At 25.1% G+C, this 21,406-nt stretch overlaps 1 protein-coding gene across 1 annotated transcript; it reads right to left on the bottom strand.

Annotated features, from left to right (window-relative positions):
* Positions 1-294: 294 nt before the first annotated feature.
* LOC111638962 (sodium-dependent dopamine transporter-like) lies at positions 295-18,794 on the bottom strand. The gene is made up of 11 exons (XM_023384741.1): positions 18,347-18,794; positions 11,650-11,686; positions 11,004-11,181; positions 10,320-10,600; positions 8,005-8,011; positions 6,768-6,984; positions 2,903-3,041; positions 2,676-2,810; positions 1,866-1,870; positions 547-784; positions 295-441 (listed from the first exon to the last, which is right to left on the bottom strand). Exons 3-11 carry the CDS (start codon positions 11,137-11,139, stop codon positions 295-297), a joined length of 1,305 nt encoding a protein of 434 aa, XP_023240509.1. The 5' UTR covers positions 11,140-11,181; positions 11,650-11,686; positions 18,347-18,794.
* Positions 18,795-21,406: the final 2,612 nt, after the last annotated feature.

Below are 21,406 nucleotides of genomic sequence, written 5' to 3'. Positions count from 1 at the left end.
TATTAATTCATTACGTTCGAACGTTCCATAACTGATCAAGCAAATAGACATATGCAAGATAGCTCAAAAGTCAATTGACTTTTTATCTGCACATTCATTATGTTTCTCAATAGGAATATTAAAACAAGGAAAAATATGGAAGGAAATAACTGTAACCTAATGTAATTCAAATTATTGATGAATAATGATTAAAAAAAAGTTAGATTTCTACACAAACATCTCATCTTAACGAATATCTCATTTCATTAATAAATATAGCTGTTTCCAGAAAATTAACGTTTTATAATAAAAATATTATCTTACCCTGGTGACATTAATTATTCCAATAAAAAAAGATATGGATATAATAAAAGCGGTAAATATTTGTCTACTAAATCTCCATTGCAGATAATCCCTAAACTCGTCCATTAATCCTGTTATTACAGATTCAAGTCCTCCCATCTGAAAGTCCAACATATTATTTTAAGAAAATGTATATTAAAATAATAATAATAATAATAATAAAATAACGAATGTAAACAATAACTTCTAAATTAACATACTCACAGCACTATCAAGACCGAGCGTTAATAACATAAAAAAGAAAATAACTGCCCAAAATGAACCTCCTGGAAGAGTTGCAAGAGCTTCAGGATACACTTGAAATACTAAACCATGTCCATCAGCAGCTACTTTATTAATAGGTACACCATGTTTATTGGCCATATAACCCAAATAAACAAATATGACAAAACCACTATAAAGACTTGTAAAACTGTTTACTGCTGTGGTTATGATGCAGTCTCTGAAAAATGTATAACAATATATTGTTAAATATTCATTTATATCACACAATTATTACAAATATGCAATTAATTATATTGTTTATTGTAATTAACACACCCATCTTCATTTATATTGTTTATGATGCTGTTTGAATTCAGAAAATAGAAAATTTACATTTTAATATCACATGACAAACCTTTACGTCTTTATGATATTTATTATTATGCATTCTTATGATTACCAGAATTAAAGGATTTATTTTATCAAATCTTTTATTTTTATTTAATCAAATAAACTATTGTAAATTCAGAATTCATTATTCTCTACATTAAAACTTCATAAAGTTTTAATGTAGAGAAAAAAATGAAATTACAANGTTAGAATTTATAGTTCTACAATGTTTTCAAATTGCAACCCAATAAGTAATTTTCAGGATTTATAAGAACATGAAATTACGAATTCGTAATTTGAGATAAAATACGATAAATTAAATAAAAATAAATGTAAAATTTATGTGGTTCATATGAAATAACGCATTGTAAAAGGACACGAAACATAAATTATATCAAAGAAAACAAAAATAGCGGAACGTTTTAATTAATCAAAACATTTCGAAGACGAAAGATACAACGCACTCCACTACCCAAATAGAATCATTCCCAACATAACAAAATATCAATAAATTATTACTCTTAAAAGAGTTTACAAATAACATAAATAAACTTCAATTTCTAATAATTTAAAGCACGAAATTTAATAGAAATTTGTTTAGATACACAAGCTAAGTGTTCTCATAATAAAAAAAAAATAAGAATATAGTGAATTAAATCTCTAAAAAAGCTAAATAAAATCATTAACTAACACAATGTATAAATAAATAGTGTTGTTAATATTTGCATATATTTCTACATACTACAGCTTATATTTATTGTATTGGATTATATCTTTAATATTATTTTCGCTGGATAAAGATTAGAATTAATTATCATCCTCTCTACTATTGAAGTATCAATAATGAAGTGTACCACATACATCATTTAGGAATTATATCAGAAATTTCGGAATTATCATTAAGAATTGTTAGTTTTATTGGTATCAACTCATTCTAGAAAGATAATTTATATAATATAAATTACAAGTTTTTAACGTATATAAAGTTAATTAATGTTATTTTTACTAAGAGAAAATAAAATATTTAAGATTATATGTTATTAATAGAGAAACATACTCTATAAAGGAACCCCATTATGGCCCATTTTGGATTATTATTTTCATTAAATCCAATTTTTTTCCAAAAAATGACTAAGCTATCGTCTAATTCTAGGTGACAACTTAGCATTTCTTGGAAAAAATGGAGTTAATCGAAATAATAGTCCAAACTTAGTGGGCAATAATGAAACCCCCACTTTATTTCATTTGTTCAAAGAAAAAGTGACTAAAGGGGCCAGCTCTATCTCTGGATCCAATACTGTGAGGTACACTCGATGGCTCTGAGAATACCTCACAGTGTCAAAGAATTTCTCTCTGTATGACTAATTTTATTTTATATGCGATTTTCAGCACTTTCTATAATATATTATCGATAATAACTTTTTCTACTCAATTGGAATCAGATTGTGTTTTAAGAGTTAAGGGAAAAATCACGAAAACTTAATTATAAGATTAAAACCACAAATGTCAGGAATTCGAACACGAATACTTTTCAAGATAAGTAATCAGATAGTCGCTCACTATGAAGGAAAGTGGATTATAACTATCTATAAATAAGATATTTATAGTAAGAATTAATCATAAAATATTAATTAATTAATAATCTGTAGAATTGATTATAAAATTAATCTGTAATTATTTTGGATTTAGATCGAAACCAATAACCTCATATACAATATTATTCATGTTAAATTTCTTACTTGAGAATCTGAAAGCTTGCTTATATCAGGACTAATATAATATATCACTCCTTCTTTTGCTCCAGGCAAAAGAATCCCACGGAATAGAAGAATGGTTAAGATAATGTAAGGTGCTGTAGCGGTTACCCAAACAACCTGAAATTTAATTTCAAGTTAATATATATCATTGAATTTCTTCATATTAAATTATGAATATTTTAAAATATAAAAAAAAAATTAAATCTTACTTTTCCAGAGGAATGAACTCCTTTAAAAAGCGCAAAATATATTATAATAAACACGGCAAGAAGACACAACACTAATTGCCATTTAGGATAACCTAAATCGTCAATCCCTTCACTCAAGTGCAGCTCCAATACTTCTCGCCTCGGAAAAAAATTGATTTAATATAAAAATATATTTTAAAAAATTCTTGCTATACGAAAAAAATAAATACAATTAAAATGTATTTATATAATCAGAAATAAAAACTTCAGTTAAAAATCTACTAGTAGAAAGTTTCTTGTAATGTATCCATTACAAGAAACTTAATGTATCTTGTAATGTGATTAAATGTATCCATTAAAATCGAAATTTAATAATTATGTAGCGTTTTAAAATCCGCGATAACCTATAATACATGCTTTGTTCATATTAACAATAGTCTAATAGAAACGAGCAATTGTTTATTGTAACATCGTCACAATACCGGACTGCAATTTTTAATCATATTTTTAAATTATTTAATTTAAAATACAATATATGCTCTCTATCTCAAATTAGTAGTGGCTTGCCCCTGAACGCCGTATGTTTCCTTTAACAATAGAATCGTGCCAGTCATCTATCTGAGACCTTTCGGGGAAAAGTTTTGAATTGAATTTACATGATTTCCGGTTTGCATCGGAAGTTCCTGTATAGTTATTTGGGGCCTTCTCTCCCTGAGGTTTCCATATCTGGTCTCGACTTTCGTCTATTTAACTTTGTTCTCGAGATTAAGGAAGAACAGACGGACAAACAGTTAGAATTTATAGTTCTACAATGTTTTCAAATTGCAACCCAATAAGTAATTTTCAGGATTTATAAGAACATGAAATTACGAATTCGTAATTTGAGATAAAATACGATAAATTAAATAAAAATAAATGTAAAATTTATGTGGTTCATATGAAATAACGCATTGTAAAAGGACACGAAACAGAAATTATATCAAAGAAAACAAAAATAGCGGAACGTTTTAATTAATCAAAACATTTCGAAGACGAAAGATACAACGCACTCCACTACCCAAATAGAATCATTCCCAACATAACAAAATATCAATAAATTATTACTCTTAAAAGAGTTTACAAATAACATAAATAAACTTCAATTTCTAATAATTTAAAGCACGAAATTTAATAGAAATTTGTTTAGATACACAAGCTAAGTGTTCTCATAATAATAAAAAAATAAGAATATAGTGAATTAAATCTCTAAAAAAGCTAAATAAAATCATTAACTAACACAATGTATAAATAAATAGTGTTGTTAATATTTGCATATATTTCTACATACTACAGCTTATATTTATTGTATTGGATTATATCTTTAATATTATTTTCGCTGGATAAAGATTAGAATTAATTATCATCCTCTCTACTATTGAAGTATCAATAATGAAGTGTACCACATACATCATTTAGGAATTATATCAGAAATTTCGGAATTATCATTAAGAATTGTTAGTTTTATTGGTATCAACTCATTCTAGAAAGATAATTTATATAATATAAATTACAAGTTTTTAACGTATTAAATAACAGGGCATATTTTGTTCCAATTCAAAGTCCTAATTTAGTAAAAATTCGATATAACTAGATGCTTTCTCACGTAAAAAAAACTGAATATCTTTGCTATAGATACGGCCCTTGACAGACATATTTGGATGTTTATGACGATACGAGACTTGAAATACTTCGTTAAATGACCTTTAAAATTCTTTTGAAGTTTTTATTAAAAAATACGATATAATACCGGTATAGGTAACTTCCTATATTCTAGATAGAAGATCATTGTTAAAATTTATGACTAGGAAAAATTGAAATATAAATCTCTACTAATAATACAAAGCAGTGGTTTCATAACGAAAACATAAAAGGTAATTTTATACCAATAACAAAAGATGAATGAATAAGTCTCGTATAGCATATCAACAAGATAATTCTTTATCTGTAAATATATATATTTTTTTCGTTTAAAAATTATTAAAAAGAAAGGAAAAAAAATTAAAATTAAAAATTTTAAATTATGAAAAAAATTAACTTAAACTTCTAACCTTTTGCGTAAGTAGGAAGCTTTTCAAGCTTTTAGAGTTTCAATATAAAATTATTTTTTTGCGTTAATAACTTTCATTTATGAATAATACATAAAAGAAATGAAAATATTTGATGGCTAATATTAAAAAAAAATATTTAACAAACAAGCCATTAAACTGCTTTTAGTATAATGAGTTTAACCTCATTTTCCAAAATCAGTTTCGATTCATGTCAAAAAATCCACTTCTCAATTAGACACGACGTCAAACATTAAATAAAATTATATACAATGTTCGAATAATTTGAATAAAGGCAATTTTCTAGCTTCAAAAGTAATTACAGTTTAAAAATTTTTACTTTTTATCTCATTACTGATGATTTTTATAATAATAATAATGATGCACGAGTTAAATTTCAAAGTGAATGTTCTTTATAATCAACATTAAACAAACATCAACAGAAAAAAATAAACTTACTTTTTTAATTAAGTTTATAAACACGTAAAAATGTTTTTTTTTTTCCTTTTAAAATATTTTTCCAGAATTCAAGTTTTATAAAAGATTGAAATTGCATAGTTTTAAGTTGCTTAAAATCTGTTGTTATTTAAATTTAATAAAAAAAATTAATTAAATTATTATTTATTGTTTAATATAAATCACTACAACAACAAATAATTTTTATTGTTTTTGTAGTGAAAAACTGCAAAAAATACAACTTTATAAAGTATATTATTTAATAATAATTTTTAAATTTAGTTTTTATTTATTAAAAACTTAATAAATTCTGTAAATTAAACTGCTATTTATTTCGGTAAAATTAAGAAGACAAAAATTATTTATAAATTGAAAGAGCGTCGTGTATGTCTACGATTAATGTTCAAGTTTCAATTGTAAAATAAAGATTAATAATAACGAAATGGATATTATTCGTTAGATTAATTCAATAAAATTTCACTTAAATTTTTGTATTACAATTGATTAGTTTGCAAAATGATAAGCTGGGCATTGTCTCGTGATAATATGACCATTAAAAAAAATTTTTGAAGTTTTTTGTAGGAAATTCTGTTTAAAAATTCTGTCTTCTTCAATATTTATATTGCTTTAAATTGATGCAGTTATATTCTTTTATTTTATGCATGATACGTACAGCAACGTACTGCATAATCCATTAAAGCGATGGTCACTTCTTTTTAAATTGATTGAAGTACTCAAAAATAATTTGTGCGTATTGCAAGGAAATTCAATCAACTGGATTTTTCTTTGATGATCGAGTTCTTAAGATATACATTTTGACAGAAAATAAAACAAGAGAGAGGAAAAAATAATAATAATAAGAAAAGAAAAAAACTACATCGGTAAAAGTAAACCTAAACTGAATATAATGCAAAATAATTAAATGGTAATATAAGCATTTAAGTTAAATATAATTTATAAATAATAAAAATTGATTTTTAAGTTTATCTGACGTGTGCAGAAACTCAAAAGTGGTCTGTTCATTTATATTTTTGAAGCCCTCTGTGTGTTAAAAAAATCAAAAACAGTGTTAAAAATTGTATTATATGTTTTAAATAATAAAAAATACGAATTTTTCTTAATACTAAAAAAATTTGTATTGTAACAAATATGTTTGAGTTTCCGTAAATGTGAAGATTGGTGTAAATGATAGGAAGATATGTGAATTAATTGTATTCATTTTGTTGCACTTCATTTATTATTGGGAAATTATTTTAAAACTTTATAAATAAAATAAACAACAGTNAATTATGACATGAAAAAATATAATTTCTTATACTTTTAATACAGCTTAAATAAACACTTACTCGAAAAATTCCACAACGGGTGATGTTCTGTTTCCCGGTAAAGTTCCATTGACGTCAGCGCTTTCTAAACACGTTTCCGTGTTCCAAATGTTTTGACAATGAATCCATGGTAATTGTGGACTTATTGATGATACCATAAAAAATAATGCCCAGCATATTATAACATTGTAATAGAATGACACGTACCATGAGATTAGTACAGCGCAATAACCTACACCTGATAATATAATTCTTTATTAATATTCTATGTACACTACTTTATTCTTAGTTTATATTTACATTTCATACATCCAAAGANGGAATAACGCTATTTTAGTCACAACTCAGTTCAACCAGACTCCGTTAAGTAACATATTTATTATGAAAATAAAAATTAATTTGTTGCGGTATGTTTAAAATGAATCGAAGTCAAAGGATCTTAAGGTTTATTGCCAAAATATAGTGATTGAGCCCTAAACAAAAATACTATCATGAATTTTTTGCATCTTTCTATAAGTGTTCTTCCTGTTGAATATAAATACTCAACAGGAAGAACACAGAAAGAACTATATAACTGAGCTACATAAGGAACAGAAAAAAATAAAACCAAAAGAAAAGTACTAAAAACTAAAAGAAAATTTAAAAAGAATATGGAAACATTTTTTTAAAATTTTGAATTTAATCTAAACTTTTTTACAATTTTCTAATTTATTTTTCTAAATTCATCTAATTTTTTAATCATCGATTTCGAATTCTCAACATTTCCATTTCTCTTGTTGGATTGAATAATTGGAAAACTATTAATTTATATTATACAAATAATAATAATTCATTAAAAAATATTATATTAAATAAATAGATTTTTCGAAGAAAGTAAAATGTTTTTATTATAGTTAAATATTTTCCGTTTAACAAATGCTATTTTATTTAATGCTTTACGTAAGCAACGAACGGCACGAAAATAATAAAACTTTTATTATTTGTATTATTTAGAATTAATAACAATATAGAAACTCAATATATTACTAAAATGAATCATTTATATCAAATAACTTTGCATGAAAATTAATTAAGCCAGTCTTTTATCGTTATTGTCTCAATATATATATATATTAGTGGATATAGATTTAATATTTCTCAAAAATATATAAAATTAATTTAAAATATAGCATTAAAGTGTAAAAAATTAAACTGTTAAAATATATTTTCTCTAATTTTTAAGTCTCTTAAGATTGATAACAACAAAATCATGGCATACAAAGTGGCTAAATTGGACAAGTTAAGTAATTTTAAATTAAATACCAAATCGCTCTTCTGCTAAGATAAAAAAAATTAATTTTTTCATTTAAAAATAATATCAATCTTACTATAAATAATTAGCTGAAGAGTGAATACAATATCAAATCAAATATTTGGCTCGTTATTTTTGTATAATAACAAGATTAAACACAATGAATAGGCATGCAAAGTGTTTAACTCAAGATATTATATTTACTTTTCAATTAATTGTTAACTTAAGAGTGATTGTGAAAAGTAATTTTCGTTGCCGTAGTCGTAAAGAAAATTTCAATATTAATGAAGTAAAAAATTTATGCAAACTTTTATCATATTTAATTATTTGTACTGTACTTCCCTGAAAAAAAAAAATACAATTATGGTTTAACGATTATGATGAAAAGAGATTAAGTTAAATATTGAACTTAATTAACTCAATATTTATCTTCATCTTTTTTTAATGATTGTTATAGTTGTTTACATGTCGCTGATCCGTCTTTATATAAAAGATACAAGTCATCAATGAATAATACCTGATTCTACCCGTTTTAAAAAATATGTATGTTATCGAGACTGTAAATTTTGAACTTCACGCGTATAAGAAACGCGAGGTCTACTATTGTTCTTCGAACACCACAATGTCACAAGGTAAATTCGTCCTGTATTTTGAGGTTCCTCTCCGCCTCAATAGGATAAAATTGCCTATAAAGTTCCTCTAATGGCGATACAATTTAAAATTACACTTAATAAAAATAAACTTGGATTAGAAATTCATTTAAAATTCGTACGTACCGTGCGTGTTAATAATTATAATTTTTAAAATGATTTTATTAGTTTTCTATTCGATTTTTGATATAAATCGATTATATATTTTTTCAAAGACGGATAAATTGACGTTAGATGATTATCGTTTTCATACATTAAAGTCAGTAGGCTCATTTAACTCCTTCATAAATTTCTTTTTAAAATACAAAATTCTGTATTATTATTATTATTATTCTTTTCTAAAAACGATATGTTTTTGAGGAAAATATTATCGATCATTTTGCGGTCTTTCTTTCATCAGTTCTTCATTTATTTTCTTTTGATCTTTACCCCTTACAGTTACGAAGTAAAAACTTTATAAAGTGGATTATTAATGAAATCACAAAAACTCTCAAAATTTTGGAACTTGAATTGTTACTGACATCAAAGATTACTTGGAATTATTTGAGTTAGCACTATAAATAAATGCTAAATACAAACCTATACGAGTTAAAGCTATTTCGAACACAGAAATTCAATAAGTTTATTGAATTTTCTATGTTCGAAACTTATAAAATATAAAAAAAAGTGGTCTTATGCCACACATCAGTTTCTTAATATTTTTTTAAAGGTCACACGTTTTCCTCTCATTCTTCTCGTTGTAATTTCAGGAATAATGTTTTAAAATTTCTTAAAAATTTTAATTTGTGAGTTTTATTTATTTATTTTTAATATAATTATGTAAAAACATGCAAATGTATAACGTATAAACATATGTAAAACATATATGTTTTATATATGTATAGTTAAAAACATGTACTATATATATTCATATAAAGTCAGTTATTGTAATAATTCTACTAAAAAAAATGATGAAAAAATTAAATAATGTAATAATAAAAATTTTTCAAATAAATATTCGGGAAATTATCTATAATAATTTTAATTTTTTCTACAATTAACTACTATAGATCAAATTCTAAAACTAAAAATTATTCATAGAATTTCTTGAATAAATCTGATAATTTGTGATAATTTGTTGAATATTTTACGAATAATTTGAAGCAAAACAAAAATTATTAAATTCTTTTTTATTCCTACATAAAACTTTTCATAAAATATAATATTTTATTGGAAAAACTAAAAATTTTACAACTTTAAAGCCAATTTCATATATTTTAAGCTATTTTATAAATAAAAATTTTGAATGCGTTGTAATATTTTCAGTTGTAATAATAAAAATTGATAAATAAAAAATTTCTACTAAACTTACGCGAAATTTTATAATTATGAAATATAATTGATTTTTTAAATTTAAATTAAATTGTTAAAAGACATTAAATCACTCGTTAAAAATTATATAAATAAAATCGTATTAATTCCATTTATGTTTATTAAGCTAAAAAAATATTTATAATTAAATATTTAACTCTTATATAACGTTATTTTACGCTCATTTCAAATTATAAACGACTCTTCCCCGTTACGTAATTGATACGTATATGTTCCGTATCAATTTAATTACGTCACAAATAAGTTATATCGCTGTTAAACGTATCGATTAGTTAAATAAGTTGAAATAAGTAAAATAAAATAAGGAAATAAATTCTCACCTCCTCCATTTCTGTAACAAAGATAGGGAAATCTCCAAACATTAGCTAGATCGACAGCAAAACCGATAATTGAAAGTAAGAAATCAGCTTTTTTATTCCAAGTTGGACGATTCGTTGTAGAGTTAACATTATTCGTGTCTGGTAATTGTATTTTGTTTGAAACTTCAGAAAATCCAGTTTCTTTTTCTAATTCTATTTCCGTAGAATCGGATGTACCTTGTCCTAAATAGAATATACATGTGTTACTTACTTCCTTCATAACGTTAATTTTTTAAATCGAAGGTTGTATAATATCTTATCAATTTATTTTATTGATAACAGAGAAAGAGGAAAAAACGAAATCTAGAATTGACAATGTCTCGTGAGAATTAGCAGACATTTTTCTTATCCATTCCTACATCCGCGAGGTATGAGAATAAGATAAATTTATTATTAAAATTGTAAAATTTGTAGTAAATAAAGTCATAAATTTTAATAATATTTAAGTAAAATATTTTTCGTTTTATACAATGTTTAAATTATTATTTATATAAATTATATATACAGTATATAATATTTCAAAAGTTTTATTAAAAGTTATTCTTTAAATAATAGTAGTAAATATGGATTTTAATTGGATTCTCACGTGCTGGTTTAGGTGTGCTGGACGACGAAAAATAACCTTCGTCACGAATAGTTACGTGACGTTTGTGTTTTCCTCTGTCGAAGTCATCGCAGGGTGACGTCATTTCCGTTTGTTCTTCGATGTTTTGGCTTGACATCTTAATCAAGAACTTGCATTGTTATGAATATTAAGCTTATATCTAACAAAAAAAAATTAATTTAGAAAAAATATACATTAAATTTTATTTAATTTAACATATAATTAAACTGGATTAAAATTAAATTTATAAAAAGGATTAGTAAAATGGATAGAAAAAGGAATTTTATTTGGGAAGAAAATAAAATAAAACAAAAGACTTAATACATTATTTAAATAGGGAAAATTAAGTAGATAAATAAAATAATTAAATTAAATGGAATAAAATGCACTCGGAATAAATTTTCAATAAAATGATCAAACAAATATAAGAAAAGTACTGAACAATTTACAATGCATCACAATAAATGATTATACAATTATTTAGTTCATATGACTCAAAAATTGCATTGTAATTCCATATAATTGCACTAACTTTACATTAGTAAGTATGAAAAAGAAGCATTAAAGGTAAAATGTTAAAAATTGAAAAGAAAACTAAATATATTTAAATTAAATTAAAATAGCATACCTTTATTATAGTCTTGATACCTTTGATGTTTGGTTACCTGTAAAAAAAATTATTATTATTATTATTTTAACAAATTTTTCCTAAGTTTGAATCGATAAAACGGATCCACATGCATCAAACCGGTGTCACCTGCAAACAGGAACTTAGTACTAAAATGAAGACGAGTGCAGAATTGAAGAAAGACCCATAACTTTAGAAAAAGTTTTTCCAACGTCAGAACTTTGAATCATCAATCGATCAACATTTTTTTCTTCCAATTAGTTGGCGATTGGAATTTTTACTCATCAAAAACTCGGTTCCTATTTAAATAAATATTTTCTTGGCGACGTCTGCTCGCTTCATCTTTAAGATCTGCCATATTTATAAAAGAGGGCAATGGATGAAAATATGCGGTCTATACTGACAACTATGTCGACTGTTTGTCACCAGTAGGCTTTGGGAATTAAATTTTTGTCGGGTAGACGACTCGGACGTGTCGAATTTGAATTTTTAAAACGATCATTTTCGATTTTGCATTATTTGAAAGAAAGAATAAGTGGTTAATAGAAGGGATTTTAAATTGTTATTTCGATTGATGAAGTCGATAACATTTGTCACATATTTCTATCTTGTGTTTCTGACAGGTTTAACTGATTCGATAATCCTTTGGTCTAACTCAATTATAGTTTGTTTTTAGTTTTAAACTGCAAAAATTCCTTCATTTATCAAGTTTTTCTCGAATTTCTCAATAGTTAAAGACTAATTTTAAAGGTTGAATTTCAATTTTAATTTTTAAAAAATATTTATAACATTGTGAATGAAATTTAATTTATAACATTTTAAAATAAAATTATAATAATATGTTCATTTCATACTAAATGGCTTGAAATTTAATTCTAACAATCACTTTAGGATTATTTATATATTTTTAATGCATTAAATAATAAAGCATTTATCAATTAGTCAATATTCTGCCGTCAACTATGAACATTTTCAATACAGTAGAGAGCATCGATTATCCGAAAAATTGGTAAACCGAAATTGATTTTAAAGAGAATATCAATTCCAGAAAGTATGAAGTTTTAACGTAATAACGAAGGTTGGCGATCTTCTGTAGATCCACCATTGAGCTCTCTCGTTATTAGCACTAGTGTTTGGTTTTTATTTATTACGGTACGAATAAAAAAGCATGATTAATAAGTCGCTGACTTCTAAATATTGCATCAAATGCTCTGTGTCTACGCACAATGAAGCATTTGATGCGTTAGATACAATGTTGAGGTGATTGGAAATGCAACCTGAAGCAGATTTTTCAACTTTTATGAGGATTAAGTGAGCCTGAGATCTAGAAGAATTAAGAAGAAAAAATATGTAAAACAAAGCAAAATAGATTACTTTAAAAAAATAATAAAAGTGAGCACTATACTTCATTTAGTATTAATTTTACCATTGTGTATTTTTACTTCGAATTCAAAATTTCATCGGTTTATTGTAGATTACAATGAAATACTACTAATTGTTTTTAATAAATTAGACAAACGTTTTCATTATTTTTTTATCATTCGTATTTATTAATCATATATATTTTATATCGTATTTATAATTCGTATTTATTTTTTTTATCATTCGTATTTATTCTATGGTTTAATATTTTTTACTTTCCCGGATGTTATATACAATAGAGAAAAGATATGACGATTGGTCAAAAAATGACCCCAAAGATTTTTACATTTTTTGGACTCAGGAGACGTTAAAACGTCGAGAAATGCAAGAAAAAAAAATCGGGGTATTTTTCTGTATGTGTTACATGCAACTCGTTATTGGATTTTTATTTCTGTAGTAAGATTAATATTTTTACTTTATTTAAGATATTTTTTTCTTTATTATTTCTCTATCAAATGTGATAAACTATCTGAATTTGTCATGCCGTGATTACTAGTATTTCGGATAATCGACACTCTATTGTCATTCAATGACTTTAATTTATCAATTAAATAATTATTAATTACTGTCAACTACATCTGTAAAAATAAGAGAATAGATTCAATTTAAACCGATATATTATTATTTTTTCATATTCTGAATAAGTTGTTTCCTTTTTTCTACAGCATTTTTTATTCTTACAAACGTTACAAGGAATATGAAACAATTCTTAAAAAGTTAAAAATTGAAGAGAATTTTCTATAATCTATTATTATCACAAGAAAACAATGTTAAACAAACGTAAGAAATATGAAAATTCGGTAGTTTTTCTAACATCCTCAGTTGTAAAACAGTAAAAAGATACCTTAGAAATCAGACATCAATTTTATTTATATTATTTAGGTAAGTATTACGAACTAGTTTAAATACTATAGCGAATGTCATAAAACAATTGAACGTAAACTAAAAGAGAATTTAACTGATAACATAAATAACATAATAGAAAATATTTAATCGTTTCTTCTATTTCTAAACATATACATATCTACTGTACAGACAGTATATGTAGTCCTCTGCGATATGTGTAAGATATCAAATGAAATAAATTTCAAAGAAAAACGATTATAAATATAGTTGTAGAATAAAGATAAAACCCGTGTTTTAATTAATATCTTTCAGAAAAACGTGATAAAGCAGTATTTTTGTAGATAACATTACTATGAATACAGTATATTAAAATAATTTATTACTATATGAAAGTAATTTGTAGTTTATATGGAAACTTTAATTGATAATTGGCAAATTTACAATCTTTTAATCTATTCAAATATAATTTACAAGGATGCAAAAATATGTATTCTTTTATTTCTAAAACATACATTTTATAAAGATAAATTGAAATAATACAATATGGATCATATAATCCTATGTTAATGTTTGTTGCATGTATCGATTTCTATAGTGACAATTTTTATCGTCAAAGTACAAAAAAAAAACATTAAAGATAAAAATTTTATACAAAGTATTATCTTTGTATGAAAAATTTATCTTCAATGTTATACATAAGCATCAAAAATTTAAAAAAATGCTCATTGCAAGTGCTATCAGAATTTTTACTGATATTATTTTATGCTCAAATATTACAATATAGCGCTTCTTAGATTTTCCAATTGACTCGACACTTCTGCTAATGACAATTATTAATCTTTTCCTTTGATATTGATCATTGTAAGGATTACTATTAAAGAAAAAAAATAAATAATAACAGAATCTTTCTTGTAAGCATGGTCATCCACGTTATGGCAATAGATATTTGCAACCCGAATTCATTATTCTTTCAACAGATTTCTTACTGTATGTTTTTTTACTTCGAATTTCATCTTATACATTCCCACGCTTAAAAATTAACAATAATATTTTAAACTATATATAAATGTTTTAGTCATAAGTATATATATATATATTTATATAGTCATCAATACATTCAGTATATGTGTCTATATACGAATAAACTTTAATGTAATACTAGGACATCGCGCGACTTTGTCGTATAGAATTGAGGTGGAGTCGGGTATAGAGAGACGATTCTTGCACTTGCCGACACGGAGAGGCGATCCAAGAATAATTGTTCTGTTCTTGTGTTTTATTCGTTTTTCGCTCCTAAATTCCGTTAGGCGCACATTGTCAGTTTAACTCCTCTGTATATTCAATCCCTATTTTTTACATTTAAATGGACCCTTATTACATTTCTGGATTCCTCGTCTCAAATAATGGAAAATGGCAAAGTTTTGTCAAAGTCTGCCCATTAAATTTTGAGAACGAACTCGACTGTATAGCGAAGTCCATAGAGGATGTGCTAGTAACCGTGAAACATCGCACGACAAACTCACGCGATTCGTGCGATATCTCCATGTCGCTAGTGAAACGACCTTATATCTCGAAAACGAAGTCAGAGATCCACATTTTTAATTGTATTTTTGGATTCCTCGTCGTAATTAATGAAAAATGGCAAAGTTCAATCAAAAGATACAATTCTGTAAGCCTCTAGAAGAGGCTTCGCTAACGCTCGGCCTCAATTATTAATTTGGGATCAAACGATATAGCTAGATTCATATCGGCTACAATTAAGCTAATTAATTAGTAAGACATTAAGCAATTTGAACCATTGTATTGGTTAATTATATTTTGTTTTCATTACTAATATGACATCTCAAAAATAAAAAAATCAATGGATACGAAATTGGGAATATTGTCATAGAATAACAGTAGTCAAGGTAATTACAAAAGTATTATTTATTTTATAACAAAATAATGTTGCCAATCGCCAATCTAAATTTAATATTATATTTCAGAATCTGATATATGGTGTAATTTACAATGACAACTTTGTTTTCCGAATAACCTTATTTACTTCGTTCAAGATGCGCTGTTATATTAGCAGTTACAAGATGATAAATGCTTAATCGGAGTTATTTTATTATGGTAAAGTTTAATAAATTTGTCTTTATTCTTTATTTATTTGTCCATTAGTTTTAAGCGGGACAAAATAATTAATTTCAATGTAATGCTATGATGATATTGCTATATTTTATAATTGTTTTGAGCAGCGCATTACAAAATACTTAATTACACTCCCTGAATTTTTTATCTTGAATAATTTATTAATAGATTTAATAAGAGAGTTACCAAATATATTTAATTATTTCTTATTTTATAAATTAATTTTAGCAATTACAACGCATATTTTATATTTATGAAGCATAATTTTGGCATAGGATATTTATCTAGAAAATATTTTAAAATGCAAGCTAAGAATTGAAACATCGACATCATTAAAATAATGTACTGTACCTTGCACTGACGTTAATATAAGGTTATTAATATATTGTATATACGTTAAAACGCTTAATATATATTGAATGGATCAATATTGATTAGTAGCAATAAGTACACTTAGAACATATTTTCATTCAGTAAGCATTAAAAATTCACTTGGAAAAAGCTAAATGTATGCTGTATAATTGAAATACAAGTGTTATGTGGAATTTTAATCCGTTATTTTGTTTCAATACAAAGACCATCTCCATTCTTCATTTTCAAAAACCAAAAACAAAAGTTCAAACTTTAATTTATTTAAATTTTTGATCCGTGCAGAACTAATGGCACAAACTGTACAGTACATATGTGTTGTTTTAAAAAGCTTAAATAAATTATTTAAATTAATTTTACTTAAATAATGATAATAATGAGCTGTTTTAAGTTTTAATAGTTAATGATAATTAGCCACCACTTTCATTTTTTCAGATATGTTACTTAACATTGAATGGAAGGAGGCAAAAAAATACATCTAAGTATAAAGTTTATATCAGATATATTTTTAGAACACATTGTAAATTGTCAGAAGAAATCAGATTTAATTTTTTTGTCCTGTCAAAATTTTAGTTCGAGACATTTTGTCATCGTCTCAACTCAAAGTTTTTGTATTTATTTATTCATTTTTAAATATTTACAAAGGTAAAGCTGCGAAATGGAAGAAATAGCTTTTCCCTTATGAAGTACAAACATAAACTCCAAATATAAAATTATACATAAGACAAATTTAACATAAACCCTATTTTAAAGTTAACATTATAAATTATATATACAGTATATAATATTTCAAAAGTTTTATTAAAAGTTATTCTTTAAATAATAGTAGTAAATATGGATTTTAATTGGATTCTCNGGTAATTGTATTTTGTTTGAAACTTCAGAAAATCCAGTTTCTTTTTCTAATTCTATTTCCGTAGAATCGGATGTACCTTGTCCTAAATAGAATATACATGTGTTACTTACTTCCTTCATAACGTTAATTTTTTAAATCGAAGGTTGTATAATATCTTATCAATTTATTTTATTGATAACAGAGAAAGAGGAAAAAACGAAATCTAGAATTGACAATGTCTCGTGAGAATTAGCAGACATTTTTCTTATCCATTCCTACATCCGCGAGGTATGAGAATAAGATAAATTTATTATTAAAATTGTAAAATTTGTAGTAAATAAAGTCATAAATTTTAATAATATTTAAGTAAAATATTTTTCGTTTTATACAATGTTTAAATTATTATTTATATAAATTATATATAATAATTTTACATATGAAACAAATTATAAATTATTGTAAAATTTAATAAAAAGTATTGGCTTATATACGGTACACATTTTTTCTTTATAGTAATGAAATAATTCATAAGAAATCACTTTTTTAATAAATTAAAAAGTAGCGCAGTTACATAACGTTATTGCTTAAGATATTAAAATAAAAAAACTTCCGCTTGATAAAATTAATAGCATAGTAAATATCGATTTATACAATAAATTTCTAACGCTTATTTTACTCTATATTACAAATAATCAATAGCATTTCTAATATACTTCGACTATTCATGGTATGTCATTTTGCTTTAAAATAACCACTAAATCGAGGGATTATAATTTAAATGAAACAATTTACGTCATTTACTTTGATCCCCTTTAAATTATAACCATTTGTAAACTGTAAATAACTTGCAAATTATTAAATATATATCAAAGTTAATCACAATAATTACATTTTGTAACATTTCAGAAAATTTTTCATAACACTCTTCATGAAACATGTGATAGATGCGAATAACTCAACTAATATTTAAAAATTAACTTAAATTATTAATAAAATAGCTATTTATGTATATTTAGATGGTAAAAAATATCTTGTTTCGGCATTATTAAATAATAAAATATTCGAAAAAAATATTACTAAATTTTTACTTACAGTTTCAACTTAAGTAGCATTGTATCAGCTTAAAATTTGACTTATTATAATTAGCTGACTGTTCTCTAGTAATTAGCCCAAAGCTAAAATACGGCAACCCACTACAAGTCAACTTCAGTCTTATTTACCATAGTAATGATGCACTCTGCTTCTATGTCACTGCCTGTAGCTGCTCTGCTTGTCAAACTGTATCATCGCATCAAAACATTGCCAGAGGCATACAAGAGAATATCATTATTTAGTCTCGGATAAAACCGATTTATAAGGTTATACAATACAAATACTATCTAGTCCTTGGAGAGAATGAAAACAATCGGCCAAGTTCAACAAAAGCTTCTAAAATTATGAACTTTGAACTCGTATACAATGCCATGGCAGGCGCCTAATCGAAAATATTATATTTCTACGTTAATTATTGAAAATAATACAAGTAGAAGTTCATTTTATGTTCTCTACGTGATACTTTAACGATACTTTAATAAATTTTATCTATTTTAAAATAAATATTTTAAACATTTATCATTGTCATGTTAATTAATTAGCTTTTATCTCAGAATAGGACGTTTAAATCTTATCACTNTTTTGCTTAGTCGTGCATTTAGTATTGATAGTTTATATGATGGCGTAATTCAGTGAAAAATTATTTAAGAAAATTGAGAATTAGTTTGCTAATTCTTCAAAATTTTTAATCTCATATTATTTTGATTTCTGGTAATTTTTCATCATAGACAGATAAAATTATTGTTTTTTTTTTGTTATAATAAAAAGTGTTTGAACGAAATTCGTTATGAATCATGTGAAGAAAAATACACAAAGCTACAACTATGTTTTGATAAATATAAAATTCATTTTTAGGCACAACCAGTAGAATAACTAAAGAAAATCAGTTATAATTCAAGTATAAATGAATTTTTTTTTGTTCTTTTGACTTTATAATACGTCAATAAATTTAAAATATTTTTATATATTCTGCTAGGAAGCTTTACCTCCTTCCGCTCGCTTGGCCCATGGCCTTCGCCCACTTGTTCAAAAATGTCGTGATAATTCATTGATTCGCGGTGATTTCTCTTTTTTCTGACGGTAAAAGTATCTTGTGATTGAGACTAAGTATAAGTTATTTTATAGATCGATTTAAACTTTTTGTTCTGTAAACACTAAGAGGGCCTTTTTTTCAGGCCCGTAGTGGGGTAGGCCGGGTGGCGAAAAACATGGAATGACATATCCTGGAAGGACCCCCTAAAAATTTCTGGGGTTTTTCGATCGCTAGGATGTGATCCTGGATCCTCCAGAGCGGTAAACTGACACCTTAACTTTCTCCATCTACGGCTAGCTTTATTTTATAAATATTCAATGACAGAAAACTAACAATTACATAATTTAAAAATTGAAATATGCTAGTAAAAATTTGCAGTAATTGCAAAATTATAAAATTTTGAATCATCTTTCAGGATTAACCGTTTTAAGAATTTGATATTGAAAAAGTATCCCTTATGATGGTTAATGCTGAATAAGTAAATCTTCTAGTAGTAATTACCTTCTTTTAGTCTTTTAAATAAAAGAATATTTTATTTTATTTACAAAAAATAATTAACAGTTATTGTAATAAGGAATATCTCTTTACAGTTCTATTTTCAATGCAATTGTACTCTATCCCCCAGGTTGGAGAAAGGAAAGGGCGAAAGGATGAGAAAGAGGATAAGAAAGAAGAGAGAAGTCTCAGTAGAGTACTGAGCAAACAAGATGAATCAGAAAGTATGAAAAATACAAAATTTGTTGAGAAATGTTTATCCATTGACTTCCTGTGACAAAATAAAAACTTATATACCCAATATTTAACAAAGAAATAAGCCTGTTTCCTTCACACCTGTGGAAACAGTAACGAAGAAATATAACAATCATATATGAAATTTGAATAAAATAAGTTAACTCAGGAACTCGCAAAAATAAATAGTTGTAAATACAAAAAGCAACAGCCTCATTATAATGATAAAATGGAACAGTTTATATAAGAACAGTACAAAGCAAAAATTATGTAAGGTAGCTAAAAATAGAACAATACATCAACCACAATGAAATTGTGGTTTGAGTTTTTGAAATATTAACGAACGTTTTTAGAGCAATAAATTCTTACTAAATATTTATACATTTATTTTAAAAAAATAGAGATATATATTTTATATACATTTTAACTTTTTTATTATGAAATTCGTTTATTAATCACCGTGTTAAATTATTCCAAACTAACATTAAATGTATTTTTCTTTTCAACATATTTTGAAATGAAATTTTATGTTGTAATTATATCAAATTGATTGTTGACCTCCTATTTTACGGACGGGTAAAGCCTATCAGGCTTTGTAATCAATTTTTACACTTGTTGGACACAAACGTTTTCACAAACTCTTTTTTTATAATGAGGCAGTGCAGAATTGTATCTGATTGAAATTCCAGTCTTCACCTTGCCAGCAACTTGGAGAGTTTCAAACAGTTTTGCTTTCTTTTGTAAATTTATAAATGTTTGATTTTCTTTTTTTATTATCCTCTAATATTGTTTATTTAAAAAGTTTTATAGAAATAAAATGTTTTTAACAATTGCTATACACAATTTATATATGTATAAAAATCTAAACAGTGTTTAATGTAGAAAAGAAAATCAATTCTTCATATTTATGGTAACTTAAAGTTTAACAAGTTAAATTATTTAACATAATCAAGCTTAATTTTTATTCAAACTTCATAAATATATTAAAAAGTAAATTCCATTAATGATTAGAGTAAAAGAATGTAAATTATACTTCGTATTGTAGATAAATACAGTACATATTTATCATAGATAAATTACGAAACATTATCGTACATCACTATTTAAATATTGCAGTAATATAAAGCTATTGGCTCACAAAATTTAAATGTGCAATATAACTTACAAGGTTTCTAAAGATTTTTCGAAAAATGCTACTTTTAATTGGATACAGGCATTATTATTCTCTATTGATTTTTCAAAATAATTATCTGAAAACAATACTGTATGAAAAATGTTTCTTTTCGAAGTTAAAAATA

The sequence above is a fragment of the Centruroides sculpturatus genome, unplaced genomic scaffold, assembly GCF_000671375.1.
Source record: "Centruroides sculpturatus isolate CEXI.00-Female unplaced genomic scaffold, Cexi_2.0 scaffold908, whole genome shotgun sequence".
NCBI classification, from domain to species: domain Eukaryota; kingdom Metazoa; phylum Arthropoda; class Arachnida; order Scorpiones; family Buthidae; genus Centruroides; species Centruroides sculpturatus.
Note: the sequence above shows the minus strand (reverse complement) of the source record. Positions and strands in the feature narration are given on the sequence as shown.

What these genes read in the sequence shown, in the direction of transcription:
- LOC111638962 (XM_023384741.1), bottom strand. Translation starts at nt 11,139, where the DNA reads ATGTCAAGCCAAAACATCGAAGAACAAACGGAAATGACGTCACCCTGC. An exon ending in GAGTTCATTCCTCTGGAAAA is followed by an intron (nt 2,811 to 2,902) that starts GTAAGATTTAAT and finishes ATTAAATTTCAG; the next exon opens with GTTGTTTGGGTAACCGCTAC. An exon ending in CGCTCGGTCTTGATAGTGCT is followed by an intron (nt 442 to 546) that starts GTGAGTATGTTA and finishes TTGGACTTTCAG; the next exon opens with ATGGGAGGACTTGAATCTGT.